Below are 24,486 nucleotides of genomic sequence, written 5' to 3' on the forward strand. Positions count from 1 at the left end.
CGGAGCGGCTACACTCTGATCAGGGGGCTTGTTTCGAAGGGCGAGTCATTGAAGAACTCCAACGGATGTATGGAATCAAGAAGTCCAGGACCAACCCTTACCATCCACAAGGGAATGGCGCATGTGAACGCTTTAACCGGACCCTCTTACAACTGATCCGGACTTTGGCTGAAGACAAAAAGCCCGACTGGCCTCGATTCCTCCCGGAACTGCTGTGGGCCTATAATAATCAGGTCCATTCCGTCACCGGATACACCCCATACATCCTTCTCTTTGGCCGTCCAGGCAAAGACATCCATGAGTTGCAACTGTCTAGCTCCGAAGAAGATACCTGTGGTATCTATCCTTCCTGGCTACAAACACACCGCCAGAGAATGGAGACTGTCTACCGGCTAGTAGGCCGACAAATTCAGGATCAAGTGCACGCTGACCCACTTCTGGTACAAGAAGACCCACTGAATGTAGGTCAACTGGTCCTAGTCCGAATAAAGAAGCCGCAAGGGAAACTCCGGCCCAAGTGGGAGACCGAAGTCTATCGAGTAATTGGACAGCCGTACCCCGGCGGCCCCGTCTATCGAGTGCAGGGCGAAGACAGCGGCAGCATCCGAACTTTGCACCGTAATATGTTGCGCCCCTGCCGTTCCCAGCCTGACTCCCCTACTGTGATACCTAAAGAGATGGATATCACTAATACTGTCGGAGACACTGACTCCGGGGATGTAGAGACTGAACGCATGCCTACCCCTGTCCGTCCGACTGACGCACTTGAACCCATTACCTCCTCTACTGACATGTCGACTGGGAAAGAGAGTGGGGTGACTGATAGGAGAGAGGGGATCCAACCTGTTAGGCGGACAACGAGGACCACTGCAGGGGTACCTCCAGGACAGTCCTACAGAGACCAATATGCGTGGCCCTCTTCCCAGCCGCCCCCTGTCACATCCACAGCCATCGCCGCCCTGGAGCCGGTCGTTGGCAGGGACTGCCAACCTTTGAGTGGGGGGGCGTATAGTGAGCTGGCCGGCTCTGGCTGTTCTGTGATAATTGATATAGAGCCTGTTACAGAAGTGATTACACAGGATGATGTTGCCACCTTGTGGCCAGAGGTTGCACCTGCGCAGGGTGTGATGACAGAGAAAAAGACTGAGCCTCCTGTGTCCCGCCCTAGAGAGTCACGTGACCAAAGTGGGAAGCAGGAAAAAGCACGCGAAGAGTCTGCTGTGGTCTGTAAAAAAGAGCCAGGACGGTGTGCAGGCCCTCGTGTGGGGCGCAGGAGAGACTCTCAACGTGATTTCTTCTATCTGACACCATATCCTCGGAGCCTTCCCCAGCTTCTGCACTGCTGAAGGATTCAGCTGTTACACTCCCTGCTACTGGAGTGTGGACTACATAAGGGGACCCACCAGAGCTTCTATCCGGATCAGAGAGACTGTAAGCGGGACCTCTGGCGAGAGGCCGAAGTATCCCTTCCTTTCTTTCCGCAAATTCTGCTGTTCCTGTTTTTTTTTTCTTCGGCTGGGACGCCCTCCTGCAAAGACAGACAGGCCTGCGACGGGGGACACATCCTTCTGGAGTAAAGGACTGGTAACGTGTGAGTAGGGACAGTGAGGGTCAGCTTATCAGTACATGTTATTACTGTGCATATTTACGGTTGTCATTTATTGTTTTTCTTTGCTGTGTTAAAAATGTATACGAGTAAAGATACGGTTATCAAGATAGAGTCTGTGTGTGGGGATCTTGCTGGGCCAGATCATAGATACCAATGCGCGGCCTTGCCCGCGGTCACTTCAAGAGCATGGAGGAATGCCTGTGAGAGAGATGGGGCATATAGTGCAGTCTGTGAGGGAGAGGAGTAATGAAGGGCAGTCAATGAGAGGAGACCTCCCAGCATCCATTCTTTAGGGCAATACATATGATAAACTGGAAGGATTATTACTGCAATCTTGTTTTAAAGTTAAATGCCTTCTCATAATTAGAAATAGTAGATCAACTTCAACCCTTTATTGGAGCTTTTGATACCCCTGGTCCACAACCACTTCTCTTTTTCTAAAAAATAGTCTTTGAAAATGCAAAAAGAAGTATTTTTACTCTGCTAAAAATTATTTTGTGCTCCCTTTAAGCCGTTGTAAGTGCAGTTTATCTCAATGATAGGTGCACTATTTCTTTGCTGTGTATGCAGTATTTGGTCAGTGTATTCACTATTTTTGGCAGCTGATTGCACCAGTCGGTTGCTGTGTGCCCTAATTATTTGGTTGGTCTTTGCACTACATATTTGCTCTCTGTGTGAAATTGCATGACCTTTTATAAAGGGGCTAACATTTTCCAAACAGCCCAGAGCCTGGTGGCCCCCTTAATTTATCCGAGCTTTGGGGTGTTTCACAGCAACTACAGATAACTTCCTGTTCATCATTAAAAAAGCACTCCCATCAAAGTTGTATCATCTTAATATATTGCAATCATCATATTATACAGCACTGTGTACTTACAATTGCTCATTTTGACTTTCTACCCAGTTAATTCTTCTCTTGTCTCTGCTCTATGTACAAACAGGAAGGCTCTTGTCCCTGCATTTATCATCCCCCCTTCAACTCCTGACCCAGCTGCTCTCTCCTCCCCTGCCAGGGACTTTTGCAGTGACTCATGACTTGTGCAGACAAAATTGACCTCCGGTTTCTACATAGAGCTTAGGGTATGTGCACACGATGCAGAAATGAAGCAGAAAATTTCTGCATCATTTCTGCATCTCCCTGGCAGAAAAAACGCATGCAGATTGTGCATGCGTTTTTCCTGCAGAATACATGCGGATCCACATGCAGATTGACATGCGTTTCCGCATGCAGATTGACAAGCGCTTTCCAGGCGATTTTAGCATCACCTGGAAAGTGCTTGACAACTAGGTCACACTATATAAATCCATGCAAACAGCATGGATTTATATAGTGTGACCCGAGAGAGTGTATATACTTACCTCTGATGGCCCGCGCTGTCCTGCTTTACAAAGTTCCCGGCTGCCAGCAACTTTGAATTGAAAGACCTGCCGACGTCAGTGTCACGTGACCCGTCACATGACTCTGACGTCACCGCAGGTCCTACAACTCACTGCAAGTGCCGGGAACCAAGCGGGAGCGCTGCGCGGGCTGACAGAAGGTAAGAATACATTTATTTTTTATTTTATTCTTTTTTTACAGCTTTTTTAATGGTACCTGGGTGTGGATGAGACTCTCCTCTCCTCCACACCCGGGTACCATCCGCATATTAGAACGCGCCAATAACGCAAGTACAAATGCTGTCTTGCGGAATTGGCGCGTTCTAATGCAAGTCAATGGCGGCGAAATCGCCGCGTTTCCGCTAAATTAATTGACATGCTGCGGATTTTTGACCGCAGCGTTAACGCTGCGGAAAAATCCGCATCATGGGCACAGCACATGCGGATTTCCATTGGGGAACATTGCTTCCCTTCTACCATGCGTTTTTCATGCGTTTCCGCGGCGTTTACGCAACTGCAAAAACGCCGCGGAAACGCATGAAATACGCATCGTGTGAACTCAGCCTTAGAAGGATTCAGCTAGTCAGTTTTTCATCACGTGATGTCATAGACCTAATGGAAAAGAGAAGTAGTAACTGGGTAGAAAGGCAAAATGAGCAATTGTAAGTACACAGTGCTATATAATATGATGACTGCAATATATCAAGATGATAACAACTTTGATGGGAGTGCTCCTTTAAATGCAATTTTTGATTGGCTTGTTCCTGATTGCCTTCCATGCCACTAATCACAGATCTGTCAGCTGTTCACTGAACTGCTCACTGATATGAAGAGATTATTTGCTGGATTTTAATAGTTTAATAACACTCAATGATAGATCTACAGCAAAATATAAAAGAAAACTATTTTGGAATCCAGAATTTGGTAAACGCAGTGTCTGTAACCTATTGGCCTCATTACTAATCCTATATATCAATTAACATTTTTTTTTCTAATTCCCAAGAGAAGATTAGCGAGGTTTAGCAATTCACATGACTTCTTAATGGTGAAAATCATATTACTAAACCAAAGCACTCTTGTTCTCATAGATGATCGTGGAGACACAACGTGATTGTGGAGGATTGGTGACCTGTTGGAAAATTGCAAATACAGAATTCTACAACATATCCAGCATAAATAATATTTCTTTTTTATTGTAGTAACCTCTTTATCAGAGGTAATAATGCCAACATAGAAGTGGGAAGCATATTCCTACTAGCTAGGTAAGGCAAACTGCTTCGAAGTAGAGGTGAGAAGATCGATTCTCACAACCCTGGTCGATGGTCAAGGTCAATGCTCTCTAGCCATAGACAGAAGCGGTGGGAATTTCCAGTGCTTACGGGTTCCCCAGCGCAGCATTTGATTCGCCAGCCTGGTGTGATGTCACCTGTGCAGCATGTACCATGTAGGTGTCGTCTTGCCAGTCCAGCTAATCATAAGTCGAGTCCAGGATCCCCGAGGATAAGGAAATTTGGGCAGATCCTGTCCATGACCAGAAAGCACTGACCTGGATCGTTGACTGGGGTTGCGAGAAGCGATCTGATCACCTCCACTTCAAAGTAATCAGAATACAGCAGTGCTGGTTTTACCAATACAAGCCTAGTGGCACTAGGAAAAACGGTAACCTACTAAACTGGGAAATAATGCACGAATACACTGAAAAACTTCATTCATATATAAATTATGGTTGTCTTAATTAGGCACTCTGAATGTTGTGGGTGTGATACAAGGAGAACCACCTGGAGCCATTCATGAAATTAAAGAGGTTCTGTCACAAAACCAAAATTGGCCACTCTTTCCCATTATTTTATTCCTGCTGCCCTCCTAAGTATTCTGGGAGGTTTTTCTTAACAAAAAAAATATCCACCATACAGATATATGGGCATTCTTTATTTAGTGCATCAAATATGCTATTTTTTACTATAATTTTTTATGGTTTATTGAGGAGGCGCTCACAGAGTAACTGCAAAGCAGGCTTAAGACATGTTTCTTGAAAATCCTGTGTGAGCAACACCCCTTTGGTAATGACTTTAAAACTAAAATAAAGCTTGCCATATTGGGTGCACACAGGGCTGGCTCCAGGTTTTTGTGGGCCCCGGGCGAAAGAGTCTCAGTGGGCCCCTTTAACACATACCACGATTCATGATGCAGAGATACCGCAGAGAAATATATATATCGTACAATGCAAAGATTTCACTTCTTACATTACATGAGTGATATCTATTGTAAATTCTACAATAGCTCCGAAACCGGGGAATCCTCGCAGCGCACAGTGCAGACTGGATAGTATAGTCTTCCATACAGTATTATGGGCATCACATAGTCCTCTATACAGTATTATGGGCCCCACATAACGCTCCATACAGAATACTGGAACCCATAAAACGCTCCATACAAAATACTGGCCCCCATAAAATGCTCCATACAGGATACTGGCCACCATAAAACGCTCCATACAGAATACTGGTTCCCATATAACGCTCCATACAGAATACTGGCCCCCATAAAACGCTCCATGCAGAATACTGGACTCCATAAAATGCTCCATACAAAATACTGGCCCCCATATAAAGCTGTCCCCCCCCCCCCCACACATAATGCCCCATGCAGGTTGTTCCCCCCCCCCACATAATGCCCCATGCAGGCTGTCCCCCCCCTATAATGCCCCATTGCAGGCTGTTCTTCCCCACCCTATATTGCCCCATTGCAGGCTGTTCCCCCTCCCACATAATGCCCCATTGCAGGCTGTTCTCCCCCCCCCATAATGCCCCATTACAGGCTGTTTTCCCCCCTTATAATACCCCATTGCAGGCTGTTCTCTCCCTTATAATGCCCCATGCAGGTTACTCTCCTCCCGCCAAAAATGCCCCATTGCAGGCTGTCCCCCCCCTATAATGCCCCATTGCAGGCTGTTCCCCCCATAATGCCTAATGCAGGCTGTTCTCCCCCCCATATAATGCCTTATTGCAGTCTGTTCTCCCCTATAATGCCCCTTTGCAGGCTGTCCCCCCCCCCATATAATGCCCCATGCAGTCTGTTCTCACCCCCCCCATATAATGCCTTATTGCAGTCTGTTCTCCTCCCCTATAATGCCCCAATGCAGGCTATTCTCCCCCCATAAAATGCCCCATGCAGTCTGTTCTCCCCCCCTATAATGCCCAATTGTAGGCTGTTCTCCCCCCTCCTATAATATCCCATTGCAGGCTGTTCTCCCCCCTATAATGCCCCATGCAGGCTGTTCTCCCCCCCCATAATGCCCCATGCAGGCTGTTCTCCCCCCCCCATAATGCCCCATGCAGGCTATTCTTCTGTACCAGTCGCTGACTCGTTTTGTTAAGATTATGTAAATGTTTTTGCTGTGTATATCCCTATCACATGTAAAGCGCCATGGAATAAATGGCGCTAGAATAATAATAATAATAATAATAATAAATAATAATAAATTCTCCCCCCCTATAATGCCCTATTGCAGGCTGTCCCCCCCCATAATGTCCCTTTGCAGGCTGTTCTCCCCTGCTATAATGCCCCATTGCAGGCTGTTCTCCCCCCCTATAATGCCCCATTGCATGCTGTTCTCCCCCCTCTATAATGCCCCATTGCAGGCTGTTCTCCCCCCCTATAATGCCCCATTGCAGGCTGTTCCCCCCCCCATAACGCCTCATGCAGGCTGTTCTCCCCCCTCTATAATGCCACATTGCAGGCTGTCCCCCCCATATAATACCCCATGCAGTCTGTTCTCCCCCCCATATAATGCCTTATTGCAGTCTCTTCTCCCCCCCTATAATGCCCCATTGCAGGCTGTTCTTCCGCCCTACAATGCCTCATGCAGGCTGTTCTTCCTCCCCTATAATGCCCCATTGCAGGCTGTCCCTCCCCCCCTATAATGCCCCATGCATCTATACATTAAAAAAAATAAATAAATCAAATACTCACCTCACTTATCCTCACCTGCTGCTGTGTGACTCGCCTCTTAGCCCTCCCTGGGAAATGGGGTTACTCAGAGCCGGGTCGGTGTAAAAGGGGGGGATGCAGTCGTGGCCTGGACCCGTTCCGTGCCCAGGGCTGTCACACAAAAATAATGGGCTTTCAAGTAAGAGTGGTATTTCGACTACGCCACCTGCGGTTTCCGGTGATGGGCACCGGCGCTGCTTCAGTCCACTGAGGCCAGTGTTACGGGCAGCTGAGATGGGACGGCTCCCCACAGGCGGAGCAGGCCTCAGGGCAGTGTGAGGAGGAATGGTGGGTGCAGTGCCGCACAGGAAATGACGAGCTGACACGGTGTATGAAGTCATCCGGGTCTTTACTCACTTGGGATGATCTTTCAGCCGCAAAGCTTCTCTCTGCTACTCGCGGTGTACTGCGGCCACCGGGAAGGGGGTTCAGCACTTTCCAGGTAGATCAGGAGCACCCGTCGAGACCCCTCTGGTGTGTGTTCCTCTCCTTGGTAAGTTCTCCCACTAAGTCTTCTCCTGACTGTGTGTGGTACGAACGTGTAGTAAGGCCGGGTCCCACTGGATAAACGCAGTGTAAGAGATACAGGTGGCGTTGTGGCACCCCTGCTGCGCACGAGTGCCACAGATCCTAGAGCGGTGCATGAACAGATTTCTCCACAAGAGGCCCCCACAGCATACACACACCTCCACCTTCCACCTCAGACCACCAGAGGGAGCCCGTTAGGGATATAAATAGGGAAGGTGAAGCTAGGCAGTCAGTTCCTGCAGTAGAGAAGCCTGTGAGAGGTCAGCCTGCAGTAGAGCTCAGTCTGTGAGGAGTCTAAAGAACACAGCTAATAGTTCAGCAGTGGAGCACGAGGCTCCTGCAAGCTAGACTCAGGAAGCTCAGTTAGAGCCCAAGGCGTGCCGACACCATAAGAGCGGTGAAGCGTGGCAAGCTGCAGCTAAGGTGTATAGCCTAGTGAGGGCCTCAAATGCGGCCGAAGGCTAGGGGAGTGAGTAGCATTGGGGGCAGAGGAGCAGTACAAGCTCACACCAGAAAACATATACCGGACACCGGGTCCGCATCTACAGGTCCGTATATTCCCCCTGTAGAGACAACCGGAGACCCCTGGAAGACTTCAGGTCCCAGGATCACCCAAGAGCTGATACGTACCAGAGCCAGGAGTCACGGAGGCCCCGCAAGCTGGGAGCGTGTACTCCAAGAGAAGGCCCTACCACAAAGTCAGCCGGTGCATGACAGAGACAAAGTTAGGCCTAGCTACAGGCAGGTCAGAAACTTACTACACAAAGGCAAGAAACAGGAGGCCCTATACCCGCTCACTGGGGAGAATCCTGATATGCACCCTTCACCCTACAGTGCTCCGGAATGTGCCTGAACTTCCATCAGTAAAAGGTACAGAAGTGAACTGTGTGTTTTTGCCTATCCTTCTTCAGACCCGGCTGGGTCCCCTCTGTCCTGCATCCCTACATCCACGCTGCCCTGAGGCCTAGCTCCACCTGTGGGGAGGTATACCACCCAAGCTGCCTTAACACCGGCCTCAGTGGGCTGCAGCAGCGCTGGTGAACCTCACCAGGCACCACAGGTGGCGTCACGAACTTTCACTTAATTATCCACCCTTTTAAAGAGAGGCCCAGGGTACGGGCCCGGGAGCCGACTACTGCGACATCCCCCAAAACTAACAACAAGACCCGGGCGCCGAGTCCTCCCCATCCCCTGGGCGCGTCAGCGTAGGCCGCTCCGTCCGTATCCCCCTGGGATCCACTAAGCCTCCGGGCTTTTCTGATTGAGACGTGAAGTAACAAAGTCAGATATCGGGGGCCGGTCACCCCTCTTGCAGCAGGAATCCCTCTGACTAGGCCAGAGTAAAGAATACAGGTGGCGTAGGCCGCTCCGTCCATATCCCCCTGGGATCCTTGCCTGTGGCCTCTGCTCCCCTCCAGGCCTTCTTAGGTAAGGACCTTGACCGGGTAGAGGCAGTGGTTAACTCTGACCCGCTCCTCGTCTCAAGGCCAGAGAACAAGGACCGTGTATCTTCAGTCGGCTGCGGCCTTTACTGGACTCTGGCGGATGACCACAATCAGAGACGAAGACCACAATCACAGACGAAGATCACAATCAAAGACCTTGAACTTAAGATGGCCGTAGATTAAATATGAAAGAATAAGTGTTTCCTAAAAGTGTGTCCTCCACCCTCACCCACTACATGGTTCCCCCTATCTTTGGTTCCCCCCAACTCCTCTATCCCGGGCCGGGGCAGCACCCTGGTGCATTTAGGCCCCCTTCAGGACAGGAGTGGTGTAGTGTTGAGTGGTGAAGTAGGGTCCTAAGAGATGCTCCATCCTTACCTGGAAGAGGAGATACCACACCTCGAACTGAGGTGCAGTACCCCTGTGGCGACTGAACCCTCAGGGGCGCCACACTGCCGCTGCTCCGGACTCCTCAGCGTCGCCGGCGTCTTCCCGCTCTGCGCTGTGACGGCTCAGGAGAGAGCACAGTGGAAAGACGTCATCGCACCCTCTGTACTACCCGGGACCCACACACCCACATCCAATACACTCCACTTCAGTGGGGAAGGGCGAGATTGCGCCTAAGGGAGAGCCACATAGGGTCCAGGGGATTGCACGTTGCCCAACAAGGCCCGAGGCCACTGGCTTGGGACACTGATTGTGAGGCGCAGGGCAGGAGGGTCAGAGCCAGCGCAGTGAGACGACCGGGAAAGGTACATAGAACAGGATCCCGTCCAAGTGCTCCTGAGATACCTGAGAGTTTGCTGGATCACTACCCCGGAGGACACAGGACGATGTGGGTAGTTGCACACGGTGACTGTAACCTGAAGGACTTAACAACTGTGAGTAAAACCAGAAGACTGCACCCCACTGTGTCCTTGAATAATTGCTGTGCCATCACCTGCATTACACCGCACCAACAACATCTACCTCCACAATTCATCATATGCTGCCCTGGAGCTTAGCTCTGCATGTGGAGAGCTGAACCAACTCTGCTGCGTCACAATCAGCTCCAGTGGATCTGCACCGCAGCGGCGGCCCTATATAGTCGCATACCACAGGTGGCGTCACGAACATTATTCTCCAAAAACTTTATTCCCCTTTACTCTTTCCCCTTTAATTACTTGACTGCCCAGGGCCACGGACCAGGTCACTGCCACCGTGACATCCCCAGCACCGACCGGCCCGGCTACCGAGTACCCCAGCGCCCCAGGGGGCGCGTCATACTTGGCGTCACGAACAGGATGAACCGACCCGTTATCACGGGTCGAGTGCGCCTATAGACTGTGTTTAATGCTGAATGCGGCGCCCGCCCCAGAAGAACGGGCGCCATTATGTGTGTGATAAAGGACGGCAAGAAACCTCCCATCGTGGGCCGGGTCCCAGAATGGCGCCAAAAGCGGAGCCCGCCGCATGCACCTGTGGCCATATACCTAGACTTGTCCATCAGTCTGGGGGAGCTGCCCCCTGGTGTGGCCAACAGCAAGCTGCCATGGAACCACCCCAGAAAGGGGAGAGGAGAAGAAAAACCTTACAGACAGGGCGGGGTCACAAACAGTGGAGACAGAGCGCACCCGGCAGGCACAATGGACGGAGGCAAGAATCAGACCCCCGACCGTGGCCTGCAGCCAATTGAATCCTCCCTTAACATGGAGGGGGTCCTGGGTAAGCTTTCCCTGGAGGATACGGGGTTCCTCCACAACGAGGTACAGGAGCTGGGCCGGCGGATGGAAGAAGCCCAGCAGGCCGCCATCGCGCGGTGGAAGGACGAGCTGCTGGTGAAGCTGACCTGGCAGGGGTCCACGCTGAGTCCCACCATCAGCACCCCAGCCCCGGCGGAGCATGTCCTGAACCTGGAGGCGTCGCGCAGTACCAGAGCGGCCGCAGGATCAGGTAACACCAACATCCCTGCCCCGGGCACCGACAGCGATGACACCCTCCTAAGCCTCCTAGAGGAACCACCTGCCCCCACACCCTAATGGGTGTACGGACGCACAGACTGGGACCAACAGAGTCCCCCATTACTGCCCGCTCCCGCACCCCCCGGTTGCCTGCACAGAGGAAGGAGAGGAGTTTAGGTGGGACAACCCGGCGGGTGACCTGATGAGATTCCCCAGGGAGACCCAAACAGAGGCCCTACGCAGAGAGGAGTACTGCCAGCGGGAACTTCTCAAGCTAGAGGCGGAACGGCAGGAACGGCAAGTGCGCTGGGAGGCAATGGAGGCCCGCAATATGCAGGCTAAGACCCAGGCCCGCAAAACCAAGCCTGCCACACCCTGTCCGTGCGCCAAGGAGACCGTGGTTAAGTTTGACCTGGAAGCTGGGTGGGGCTTCATCAGGGAGCCTCAAATGGCCACGGACCTCTTCGTCAACCGGCGTGACGTGGAGCCCCACCTGCAACAGGGACATCCCAGACGGGATCTTTACCCTGGCGACAGGGTTACCTATACCCGGCACAGAGGAGAGCGTGGATGGTACGCCCTCCATGTTCACAGAGTGGTGGAGGAGGAGGACATGCCCCTGCCATCTGAGGCTGATGACCCTGCTGGGCCATCTAGTGGTGAATCGTTTCCCTGGAAGGGGCACCACTACTAAACTGTTCCCTTAAAAAGTTGAAAGACTGTATATAGTTACCTGGTTAAGGTACAAAGACTTATAGGTTGTGGACGGTGAGCAACAAAAAAACTTTCATTGTAAAAAAGTTAGCACTTCTTAAGGTGCTTCTTGTTGGTTTTATAAAGACCGCTGAACAAAAACCCGTTTGGCGTGGCCGAAGAAGTGGTCCAACAACTGAATCAGCTATGCCATGCAGCCACGCCCAGGGCCTACGTTGGGTTTTTTTTGTGACGGGTCCCCCCCACTTTGTACTTACATCAGTGAGATGGACACCCTGGAAAGCACCTCACTATAGCCTGTTAAATTTATTTGAAGAAGCAAAAGAATGTTTAATGTTGATAAAAAGTTATTTAAAGAAATTTTATATTGCATAATATATTAAATAATTTTGTGAAACGTTCAAGAAAATGTGCCTCCCAATAAGGGAAGAAAAGGTTATGGTTGTTCTTCTATGTGAATGCATTCTAAAAAATTTTCATGTCTTAAAAATTTGTTTCAGCCCGCGGACGTGCTGTGTTTAACGGGGGAGGAATGTGGCGCCCCTGCGGGTCCAGTTGCCACAGAGGTACTGTATCTCACTCAGAGGTGTGATACCCCACTCTAAAGTAAGGACAAAGTACTACCCGGGACCCACAAATCCACATCCAATACAGTCCACTTCAGTGGGGAAGGGCGAGACTGCTCCTAAGGGAGAGCACAGTCCCTGGTCCCTAGCTGGAGGGTGGAACTAGGTAGAGGAGGTGGGTGGAGGAAGTAGATCAGGGGAGCACAGATAGAAAGGGTATAAGAAGAAGGGGAACCATCTAGAAGCAGTCAGTAGAGACAGTTCAGAGGAGAGACAATTGGGAGTTGGAGCTCAGGAGGAGCTCCGCTCAGGAGAGCAAGGAAGGAGAGAGAGGAGTCGGGCCTAGTAAGAGAGGCCCAGGAGGAGAGTGAGAGAGGACGGGAGCAGAAAGAAAGGTTCCAGAGATAGAAGGGATCCCAGAGGCACGGTGAGTGCAGGAAGCCACCTGTGCGCCCGAATTCACACTAACGTGGAGGGATCAGGCCGCAGAAGGTGACCGGCCCCAGACTAGTGGAGAACAACCAGGCTCAGCTAGCCAACCGGAGGCTGCGGCATTTTCAAGGTGTTGCAGCCAAAACCCACAATTATATCACTGAAAAGGTGGACACATAGGGTTCAGGGGGTTGCACGTTGCCCGACAAGGCCCGAGGCCACTGGCTTGGGACACTGATTGTGAGGCGCAGGGCAGGAGGGTGTGAGCCAGTGCAGTGAGACGACCGGGAAAGGTACATAGAACGGGATCCCGTCCAAGTGCTCCTGAGATACCTGAGAGTTTGCTGGATCACTACCCCGGAGGACACAGGACGATGTGGGCAGTTGCACACAGTGACTGTAACCTGAGAAACTTAACAACTGTGAGTAAAACCTGAAGACTGCACCCCACTGTGTCCTTGAATAATTGCTGCGCCATCACCTGCATTACACCGCACCAACAACATCTACCTCCACAATTCATCATATACTGCCCTGGAGCTTAGCTCTGCCTGTCGAAAGCTGAACCAACTCTGCTGCATCACCATCAGCTCCAGTGGATCTGCACTGTAGCGGCGGCCCCATATAGCCACAAACCACAGGTGGCATCACGAACATTATTCACTAAAAACTTTATTCCCTTTTTACTTTTCCCTTTAATTGACCGCCCTGGGTCACGGACCGGGTTACTGCCACCGTGACATCCCCAGCACCGACCGGCCCAGCTACCAAGTACCCCACGGCCCAGGGGGCGCGTCAACTAGGCGTCACGAACAGGATCTCTAAAAACTTTATTTCCCCTTTTACTTTCCCTTTAATTGACCGCCCTGGGTCATGGACCGGGTCACTGCCACCTTGACATCCCCAGCACCGACCGGCCCGGCTAACGAGTACCCCACGGCCCAGGGGGAGCGTCACTCTCCTCCGCTCACGGGTCCCATAGCGCGCCGGGGTGGCGGATGGCGAGTGGGACCCCCGCCTGCTCAGGGCCCCGCCACTTGCCTGGGTGCGCCGGGTGCTGACGCCGGCCCTGGGTGCACTAAATAAAAATGTCCATATCTTTGGAACCATATGGCGGATTAAAAAATCCCCACCAAAATACTCATGAGAGCAGCTGGAATTAAATAGAATAAAGGGGTTGTGCAGAAAAAAAAAATCTTTAAATGTGTTTAAAATGGTAAGACAAACTTATTAATATACTTTAATTAACAAAATTGTCCCAATCTCCGGATATCAGCACGGTTTGTGAGGCTGGGCAGGGTCACTTCAGGATTTGTTAGGCACAGGAGAGCGGTTCCTGTGTTGGCACATGACCATTGTGAGTTCAGGGGGCTGCATGACTGCTTTATGTCAATAGCTGCAGTGGCTTGTGAAAGTATTCAACCCCCACCTTGGCTTTTTAACTATTTTGTTACATTACAACTTTTGTTTAAATATTTTTGTAATCCGATTTGTGTGTGATGCATCAGCACTGTATAGTCTAAGTTGGTGAAGTGAAGTGAGAAAAATATAGGCATAAATTAAATTTATGGGCTCAAATAACTAAATATTGGCATGTGCATATGTATTCACCCCTTTTACTATGAAGCCCCTAAAAATTTCTGGTGCAAGCAATTACCTTCATAAGTCACATGCTCAGTGAAAGTAAGTCATCTGTGTGCAATCTAAGTGTCACCTGGTCTGTCAGTATATACACTTTACCTTTTCTGAAAGGCCACACAGGCTGCAACACCTTTAAGCAAGAGGCACCACAAACCAAACAACACCATGAAGACCAAGGAGATCTCCAAACAAGTCAGGGACAAAGTTGTTAAGAAGTACAGGTATGTGCCCACGATGCAGAATTGAAGCAAAAAATTTCAGCAGCGTTTCTGCATGTTCTTGGCAGTAAAAACGTTTGCGGATTCTACACGCGTTTTTGCAGCGTTTTTACATGCAGATTTGACTTGCGTTTTTCAGATGCATTGGGACCTCAAATCCGCATGCAGAAATGCACAAATAATGGACATGCTGCGGATTTTTCCGCAAGGAAAATCCGCTGCGGAAAATTCCGCAGCATGAGCACAGAACATGCAGATTTTCATTGGGGATCATGGGGCATGGATTACCAAGCGTTTTGCAAGCGTTTACACTACGGAAATTCCGCAGCAAAAACGCTTGAAAAACGCATAGTGGGCACACAGCCTACAAGTCAGGGTTGGGTTATAAAAAAAAATATCCCAATCTCTGATGATCCCCCCGGAGCACCATCAAATGGAAATTGTAACACTATTGCCGGCGCCCTTGCATGGTTTCCCTGCTCCCTCCTTGCAGGGACGCTGGCATACTCACTGCTCCGGCCCCACTGCGTGGTCCCCTTCTGCTGGCATGTCTCCTGCTTGTGCATGCCACACTTCCTGGCAGCTTGCCTAGTGTGTGTGCGGGACCGCTTCCTCATTCTTAAAGGGGCAGCGTGCACACATATTAAAATGTCCCCAGCGAATAGCTGGGAAGCATTTAGTATAATGAGTTCACCTGCTGGATGGCTCTCGGCCTATTACTGAGAGTCATCCTGTATAAAAGGCTCCCTCTCCCTTAGGGAGTCGCTGAAGCAACAGCTTTCATTAGTATGTAGTTTCCCTTACTATTGAGTTGTTAGGTCCTCTGGTCCTCGTGTGGCCATTGTCCTGTACCCAAATCCCTGGTCCCAGAGTGGCCAGGTCCTGAACCCGAATCCCTGGTACTGGTGTGGCCAGCGCCCTGAACATTGTCCCCTGGTCCCGGTGCGGCAAGTGCCTAAACCCTCGTCCTGTGGTCCCGGAGCGGCCAGTGCCTGAACCCTCGTTCCCTGGTCCCAGAGCGGCCAGTGCCTGAACACTCATCACTTGATCCTAGAGGGGCCAGAGCCTGAACATTGTCCCCTGGTGCTGGTGCGGCCAGCCCTGCCCCTGAAATTTCTGTCCCCTGGTCCCGGTGTGGTCAGTCCTGCTCTCTAAGTCCCTTGGTCCTGGTGTGGCCAGTATCTGAATGTTCGTCTATCTGGGTCTCTGTGTCAGTGATCCTGGACTGTACCTACTGAGTCTGAACTGAGCCCTAATAAGTGTCATGTCACCTGATCCCTGGGGTCAGCAGTTACTGCTGGACACCACCCTGGAGTAGTACCTGGCAGCTACCTGCCACACAAGCATGACCTCACCACTAGAAGCTCCAATGAACACCAAGGTAGCTGCTAAGTCACGCCCCTAACAGGGTAGGCCAGGTCCATGGCACAGTGGGTCCACAAATCCACGTGCGCCACCGGTGGGCGTAACAGAAAGAACATGGTACCACAACAAACCTGCCAAGAGAGGGCCTCCCACCTTAACTCTCAACATGGGTAAGGAGGGCATTAATCATAAAGGCAGCACAGATACCTAAGGTAACCCTGAAGGAGCTTGCAGAGTTCCCAAGCAGAGACTGGAGTATCTGTCCATTTGATCACAATAAGCCGTACACTCCATAGAGGTGGCCTTTATGGAAGAGTGAGCGGAAAAAAGCCTTTACTTACTCACAAATATTGTAAGGCTCATTTTGAGTTTGCCGAAAGACATGTGGGACACTCCCCAAATGTATGGAGGAAGGTGTTGTGGTCAGATGAGACCAAAATTGAACTTTTTGGCCTCCAAGGTAAACGCTATGACTGGTGTCAAACCAACACACCTCATCACCCCAACAACACCATACCTACAGTGAAATATGGTGGTGGCAGCATCATGTTGTGGGGAAGCAGGGACAGGAAAAGTGGTCCAAGTCAAGGGGAAGATGGATGGGGCGAAAAAAAGGGATATTCTTGAGCAAAACTTGTTTCAGTCTGTCAATGATTTGAGACTGGGACGGAGGTTCACCTTCCAACAAGACAATGACCCAATGTATACTGCTAAAGTAACACTCGAGTGGTTTAAGGGAAAATGTGTAAATGTTTTGGAGTGGCCTAGTCAAAACCCAGACCTTAATCCAATTGAGAATCTATTGTCAGACTTGAAGATTGCTGTTCACCAGAAGAAACCATCTAACTTGAAGGAGCTGAAGCAGTTTTGTTTGACGAATGGGCAAAAATCCCACTGGCAATATGTGGAAAGCTCATAGAGACTTATCCAAACCGACTTGCAGCTGTAGTTGCCGCTAAAGGAGGCTCTACAAAGTACAAAAAGCAAAGCCACAATAAGAAGAATAAAAATTCCCCCAAGATTCAAGAAGAAAAAAAAGCAAAAGAAGCAGTAGTATTTATCTGCTCAGTTCTTCAGATCTAATGCACTACCAGGATGCAGCCAACCCATATAACAAAGATGGCGGCTATACAGGTGCAAAATACTGTGCACTACCCAGGTGTGAACAGCGCCCTATACAAGCCACTTTGTGTGCAATTCTAATACTAAGCAATCACCCCCTTCATGAAATGGTATGTTGTGATTGTTTCATCAGTATTTTGCACCTGTATATTAAAGAGAAAAAATCATCTGATCTCCCCTAGTGGGTACGTGCACTATTAAACATCTGATCTATCGCCCTGGTTCAAGAACCAGAAGATTACTAGAAAATGACTACAAGAGTGTCATATTTGTTTGTCTTACATTATCTCCACTGGTGAATTACTGTGAGTGAAAATTGTTTTGAATGAAGTCTACAGAACCTGAAAAGTCATGGCATGGATCATGGATCCTGGCACTTGACAAAGAGCTTTAGCCCCCTAATGGGGGTTTCAGCTCACAGACTCCTATTGATCTTCTAACATCTTTTGTATGAAGACAAGGTTTATTGCTAAAACCCATTTATAGATATCTTTACAAAATCAGACATTAAATGGTACTTGTACTTTCAAGTAGCTTTTCTGAATAAGCTGCTATGGGTGTACATGGAGAATGCCACCACACCTGGCAATTTGATGACTTGTTTCCTGAGTTTACACCAGTTTTCCTTTCTGTGAGCTCTTTGTATTAATTTGCAATCCACTCTGAGCTTGTGGGTGGAGATTAGCTGCTATGATGTTTCCCATACACAGCACAGCACAGAGTGATGTACTCCTGATTTTCATTACTTTTTTTTAGCACACAGAGACAAACAAAACAGCATGGAGGAGATTACACAGCAGTAGTGGTGACTGCAAAATTTGAATCCAGCTCCTGGATGAGGTAAAAGACTTGTTAGAAAGCTCAGCTCAATCTTTTTTATCTCTTACTTTGCTTGTTTTCTCTCTTTTGCTCCCTTTCCTTCTCCCCCTTCCCTCTCCATAGAGTACAATGGGTTAAACACAAAGGGCCTGATCCAGTAAGACTGGTGTTTTGTACACAAGTCTTAATGAAGGGAGCACTGGAGTGAAATGCTCTCACAACATAATGAATTAAAGTAAAGAGGCGCCCAGCACGTAATGAATTTGTGCCTTCCACTGAGATTAAGAATTTCTGTGTACATAAATAAGGTATACAATGAAATACAATGAACTGTGAAAAAAACAGTCGTGACTAAGTGGTCGTTTCACCTTAAAGTGTGTCATCATCAAGATTCTCCAAGGATCATAATTGGAAATTATTAAAACTGTGACAATACTAAACCATAGACTTCTCATAAACTGTACTAAGATCTCCTTCTCACATTACTGTTACCAGTCAGCAAATATGCACTTCATTCTTGTGTATGATCTGCACAAGATGAAGATTATGTGTGATTTGGATAAAGCCAAAAATATAATCAATCCAACATATTACATTCCATTATCTGTGTTTGCCTTCATGGTTCCATTATACCATGCAGAGAGTTGTCAAAAATATTAAGGCAATAGACTTATTAAGAAAAGAAAAGCGCAGCAAGAATCTACAGCACATACGTAAAATGGTCAAGTGGCTTAGATATGTAGCTAGGGGGCATGTGCTCCCCATACTGGGGGTCTGTTTGGGTTCACAAGCAAAAAAATTTGTGACCGGGCGTGAGTTGAAAGCAGGATAGTATTGGAATATACTAAAATGCGTAGAGGCTCGGATGAAGAGATATTATTCTGAATACTATATCCTTTATTCCTTGGTGCAAGTTTTGTGACCTCCATGTACCTAAACCTTTTATTTTGACTTGTAGAGTATGTGCACAGGTTGAGTATATGAATGCAGAAATGTGTGCACCATTTCTACATCTCTTGGCATGAAAAACACAGCTTGCGAGTTTTTGATGCATTTTTGCATGCGTTTTTCACTTGCGTTTTTCAGTTTTTGGACAGCAATGATTGCTATAGAGATAGATAATAGATATAGGTAATAGATATTGACAGACATACAGGTAAACATACAGACAGACGTAGAGACATATAGACATATAATTGCACAACCCCCAGATATATTATAAAATTGCACCCTGTTGAGCTTATTGGACAGCTTTTTATGATTAAATAAGTAAATAAATAAATAAATGAAAAAAATGACATTTGGTCCTCCCCATTTATTGTAACCAGCATAGGTAAAGCAGACAGCATTTTTTTTTATTACTGGGTTAGTAATGGGGGAGTCTGATAGACACCTCTTCATTGCTAACACCAGGGCTTGATGCCAGCTGTGTTTTTGGATAATTCATAGCTGACATTAACCCCAAGCCACATTACTCTGATTGCCACTGCACCAGGGCATCGGGAAGAGCCAAAACCAGAGTGACGCGCTACTTCTGGGGCGGCTGGTATTTTTAGGCTGGGAAGGGTACAATAACTATGGACCTTCCCAGACTGATAATATAAGCCCGCAGCTGTCTGCTTTACCTTTACTGGTTATCAAAAATACGGGGGACCCCACGTCATTTTTTTCATTTATGTATTTATTTAATCATAAAAAGCTGTCCAATAAGACCCACAGGGTACAATTTTATAATATGTCGGGGGGTTGTGCAATTATATGTCTGTCGCTCTGTCTGTATGTCTATATGTCTGTCTGTCTTTCTTTATATATCCGACAGAAAAAAAAGAGACTCTCTTCTTCAGTAATTAATGTAAAAATCCTTTATTGGTATAGGAATGTGTAAGATGCAAAAAACAGATTGAAGGCACAATATAAAAACACCACATTGGTTGTAAATATAAGATGGATAGGTATACACACATAGAATATAATTAACATTTAAATAATGGATGGTGGTGTGGATAGATATACAATGTATATATGAAAACAAAAGAAAGTTACCAGGGTGTGTGCATATAATGCTCCAAGGTGTGACAGTATCTCACAAAGGCAGAACTTATCCAGTGCAAATAGATGAGCAGACCAAGGTGCAGAATCAAATAACAAGCACATATAACCATAATATGTTTAATAAACCTGGAAACAATGCAGGAGAATAGTTACCATATGAAGGTGTCCCAGTGAGGCGCAGGCCCATTTGACTCTCATATTGACACTTAGGCCAAATTGGTTATTATTATCTATTTCTATAGCAATCACTGCTGTCTAAAAAGGTATGCCAAAAACGCAAGCAAAAACACTAGAAAAATGCAGCAAATTCGCAATCATTTTTAAACCTGCATTTTGTAGCATTTTTTACTCACTTCATTGAAGTCAATGGGTGAAAAAACTCTGAAAGAATTGACATGCTGCGGATTTAAATCTGCACCAAATCTGCAAGTCACAAATAAGCAACGTGTGCATGGGACTTTAGGATTCTCATTCACTTTGCTGGCATCAGGATTCCCTTCAGGTTTTTGTGACAAATCCACGCAGCCATAGGCGGGTCATTCCCATACCCTCAGCATTATGAGAATGGAAGCCCCAGTATGAGAATAGTCTTTGAAAATAACAAGACAAAGTCAAGGCTAATACTTTCATCACATTTCCCATGTCACCGTTAGTTGCCTTCGATATGTCACAAAAGAGTAATGACATCAATCCAATTATAGGACTCTTTCAGGGTCCTGTAATTGGGGCAAGTAAACGTTACATCCTTCATAAGTATACAGCGGAGGGAAGTCTGGCTTCAGCAGGTGAGGACATTTCATCTTCAATATCATATATTCACATTGCTGCAGTTAAATGCTCTTACTAGTGATTTACAATATCAGCGAATCCTTCTCTCTAGGAGTGTAACTACTAAGGTACAGAGGAGGCGGACTTATCTGTCATACTAAGCCTAAGGTGGCCCAAAAAAGACCATTTTGTAAGAGACCAATAAGAAAGCAAAGTGTGATAGTTAGGACCATGTTATAAGTTTTTCATTTTGTCCAGAAGTTACACCTCTCTTTTTCTCTTGGAATTTTTAATAATAATACGCTTCTAAAAATAAAAAAAAACAGAAAACTTTATGCAATCTTTTTTCTTCTTATTTTTTTAATGATTGTGATACAAACAACTATCATCATCTAGCATGCAAATTGCCTCTTCAGAGAAAAAGAGGACTTGTACTCTATAGCGCCACCTATTGGAAGCAGCAATCCTACAAGTCACAATCGACCCTTTAACGAGTCGTGCAATATGACTTAGGATAATAGCCAAATCAGTTCTCATACTTTGCACTGACGAGGGCCAACAGCCCGAAACACCATGTCTACAAATTAGGATTCTTATTTGGCTATTATCTTAAATCATATTGTAAGACTCATAAAAGGGTCGATTGTGACTTGTAGGATTGCTGTTTCCAATAGGTGGTGCTATAGAGTTCAAGTCCTCTTTTTCTCTGAAGAGGCAATTTGCATATTAAATTTCCCAGAGGAGCATTACACGGCGAATAAGCCTCCTTACCTTGGCATGCTAGAGCTGGTGTGTCACTCTCCACAAGGAGAAACGTTACCCCTTATACCTGTATCATCATCTACACATTTATAAGGTGGATATTTGACCTGGACTTAAAGGTGTTGTCCGGCCTTCTGGTATAAGTCTGCAGTCACTTTATGTGACTGCAGACTTATGAATCCTCATATTGCTCGCACTGCACCCTATAGGATTCTCCTGTGCCGGCGCTGGGAGCGGGCAGTCAAGTGACCACTAATATACTTTTTCCATACTTCCGACCACATTCCGACTAGACGTGTCTGGCCTCGCTCAATTCACTTGTATTAAGCAAGGCCGCGCCTATCTAGTCGGCACATGACTGCGTGTATGCAAATGACATACAGTTAAGCGCCTGTTGTTAGAGAATCCTCACAGTGCGCAGTCCAAACGATATGAGGATTCACAAGTCTGCAGTCACATAGTGTGACTACAGACTTGTACCCTAAGTGCAGACACCCCCTATAAAAGCACTTTATTTGGCGGATATGCCAAGAGAAGATTCCATGGTGAAATGAATACACCTTAAAAAGGTTGTCGGACACTGAAATGTTTTTTTTCTTGTTTAGGTATGGATGGTTTTAAAACAAAAAACAGAGGCATACTCACCCTCCAGCACCCCCAAGGATCCGGCACATGCCGCTCCGGAGATCTGTGCCAAATCCGGAAGAGATGTTTACTCCATTCAGAAGGCAATAGTACTGCTGCAGCCTGTGGTTGGCTGGTGATTGGAAGAGCGCCTTATGAGAGAAACATTTGATGACACGTTTTTCTAGTAATCTCACCGCTGCAGCCAATCACAGACTTCAGTGGTCCTTTTTATTTCCAAATGGAGCGGAAATCACTTCCGGAGCCGGTGCAGACCTTCAGAGTGCTGGATCCACAGGTGTGATGGAATGCGAGTATCCATTCATTTGTTATTTTAAAATCATCCAAGGTTTCATTTTTTATATATATTTTAGTGTCAGAATACCCCTATAAGCCCTATGACTCAAATATGATGTGAACAGAGTAAGTGAGCTACACAGTTCTAGAGGGGCGTTGGAGTCCTGGACCACCCCCCACAAGCTTACACACTGTAAGACCCTTGGGCACTACACGATTCACTGTATGATAGTTGTATTTTGCACTGTTCTTGAAAGCAATGCTTCCTTCCTAATATGACGTGTTGTTGTATACCACAGGTATGAGGAGGTGCAGATCCTAAATAGCTTTACATTGTATTTTGCTTTCACTTCTGCAACTTTTTCTAATTTTATTTAAAGCAGGAAAAAATCTGAATAGATCCCAAACTAACAGAACATGAGATGTTCTAGCTTTCTAATACACTCTCGCCAAATGCAGACCCCTCAAGTCAGACATCTGTCTTGTGACAGCTTTAAGTAACTATTCTTGCAACTTTTCTCTTTACAAATATTTTGTTGTCCCTCATTTTCATGAAAATCTCACAAGAGGTACAACAACCCGTGACTTGCAACACATCTGTACTGTCATTTATGCTTTTATATGAAGCAGAAAAAAAATGAAATAACCGCAGTATTGGCTCCGTCACAAGAAGGACACCAACAGCGCCGATGGACCTCTTGGACGGTAGTAGGGTCTGTAGAGTTTCCATGATGATGTACTTCATTTTAAGAGAGCAAAATAATGTATTAAGCTATATACTCTGGATATTTTTTTTTTTTACAGAGTCTGAGATTGGTGTGAATTTAGCCTAACGGCACTCTATAAAACTTCTGCTGTGTCATCAATGTACATGGTACGTATACATATATCCTTAAGGATGTATCCCCTTCCCATAAATAATACATGTGTTAAACAAATTTCTTCACTTGGCGACTAGATGTAAACAAAAGTATATTAAAATTTCAGTTCATGTTTGTGCTATAGTCATTTTTACATCTCTGTGGAGGTGTCCTTAAATTGCCACCTTACATGATTCATGCACAGTATCTAGAAATCACAGATTCAGTCATGGACTGGAACAATCCCCAAAAAAATGAATTAAACTTCCAGGTAAGAATGTTTCCTTTTCTTTGTATTTTGCAAACATAAGCATTGATTAGTTATTATTTAATAAACATACCTTTAACTTCACATCACAGTGTATCGGGGTCCAGGTAATATTGTAGCACTCAGTACCAGCTGAGAATTTTCGGTCTAGTGTGATCTTAAGGTCTGTTATAGAATCCCAAGTATAACAAAAGTCGGTCTTGTTGAGCCAGCATAAGTTTTTAACAAAATTTTGCTCCATGTCGGGGAAATTTCCTACATCTATCTCCACATAAGTCTTGTTCTCACTCAGTGTCTGCAGTATCAGCGTGTGAGTATTCCTCTCCCATATCAGTCCGCTGACTGCTCCTTTCAGGATCCAGTTTTTGTTAGGTTGGTCCATCACCTGCCAATAAATAATGCCAATCGTCATAATGAAGAATATTGCAACCCCAATACAGGCGACGGCTCCTTTCCATGTTTCGTTCATTTCCTTGAGTCCAACATCCCAGTTAACATCAGGGATAGGGCTGGAGCTCCTTGTACGTGTGTGAGGCATTGCAAAAAATAGCAAACTGGTTATAATATCACTCCTCCAATAAAATCTGTTTCTTCTTTATAAGAAAAGGACATCAAAACTTATGTCGGATAAAGCATTTTCATATGGGAACTTTGAAAAGCCATCTTCAACCTAACACATGTTGTAATAAGTAAAGGGAAGTTATTCTAGTCTAGTTGTACTCTGTACTCTCAGCGGAAGAGGAGAGTCTTGAAATAGCTACAACTGGCACTAAAAGGAATCAGCTCAGAGCCGTCCCCCTGCCAGATTTGTCTCAGGTGCTTGAGCAATGACGTCTACAGCATGTGGACTGGACCTAATCAATTACACCACTTGTCATCCTAAAAAGCTTCCTTCACATTCCAAAAAAAATTACACTTACCATACAATACTAACTCATAAAGTTACACTACTTCATTATTTATTTATTTGCATCAATTGTGTTTTACAATTTTTTACTTTTGGAAACAATGGGAGTCTGCAAAATTGTCAAGCATGGCATATTAAATTTGCCTGGCTAGATATGTTACGGCAGATTCCACAACACAAAC

At 46.9% G+C, this 24,486-nt stretch overlaps 1 protein-coding gene across 1 annotated transcript in view; it reads right to left on the minus strand.

Moving 5' to 3' along the window:
- Window positions 1–24,140, minus strand: part of LOC141174501 (SITS-binding protein-like) — a 112,914-nt gene extending 88,774 nt beyond the window's left edge. The window contains exon 1 of the mRNA XM_073659430.1: window positions 23,471–24,140. Within this exon, the coding sequence (XP_073515531.1) occupies window positions 23,471–23,935 (465 nt within the window). The 5' untranslated portion in view covers window positions 23,936–24,140. The remainder of the gene's footprint in view (window positions 1–23,470) is intronic.
- Between the last annotated feature and the right edge of the window lie 346 nt (window positions 24,141–24,486).

This window comes from Phyllobates terribilis, unplaced genomic scaffold, assembly GCF_046119375.1.
Source record: "Phyllobates terribilis strain yellow unplaced genomic scaffold, ASM4611937v1 Scaffold_13__5_contigs__length_258822181, whole genome shotgun sequence".
NCBI classification, from domain to species: Eukaryota; Metazoa; Chordata; class Amphibia; order Anura; family Dendrobatidae; genus Phyllobates; species Phyllobates terribilis.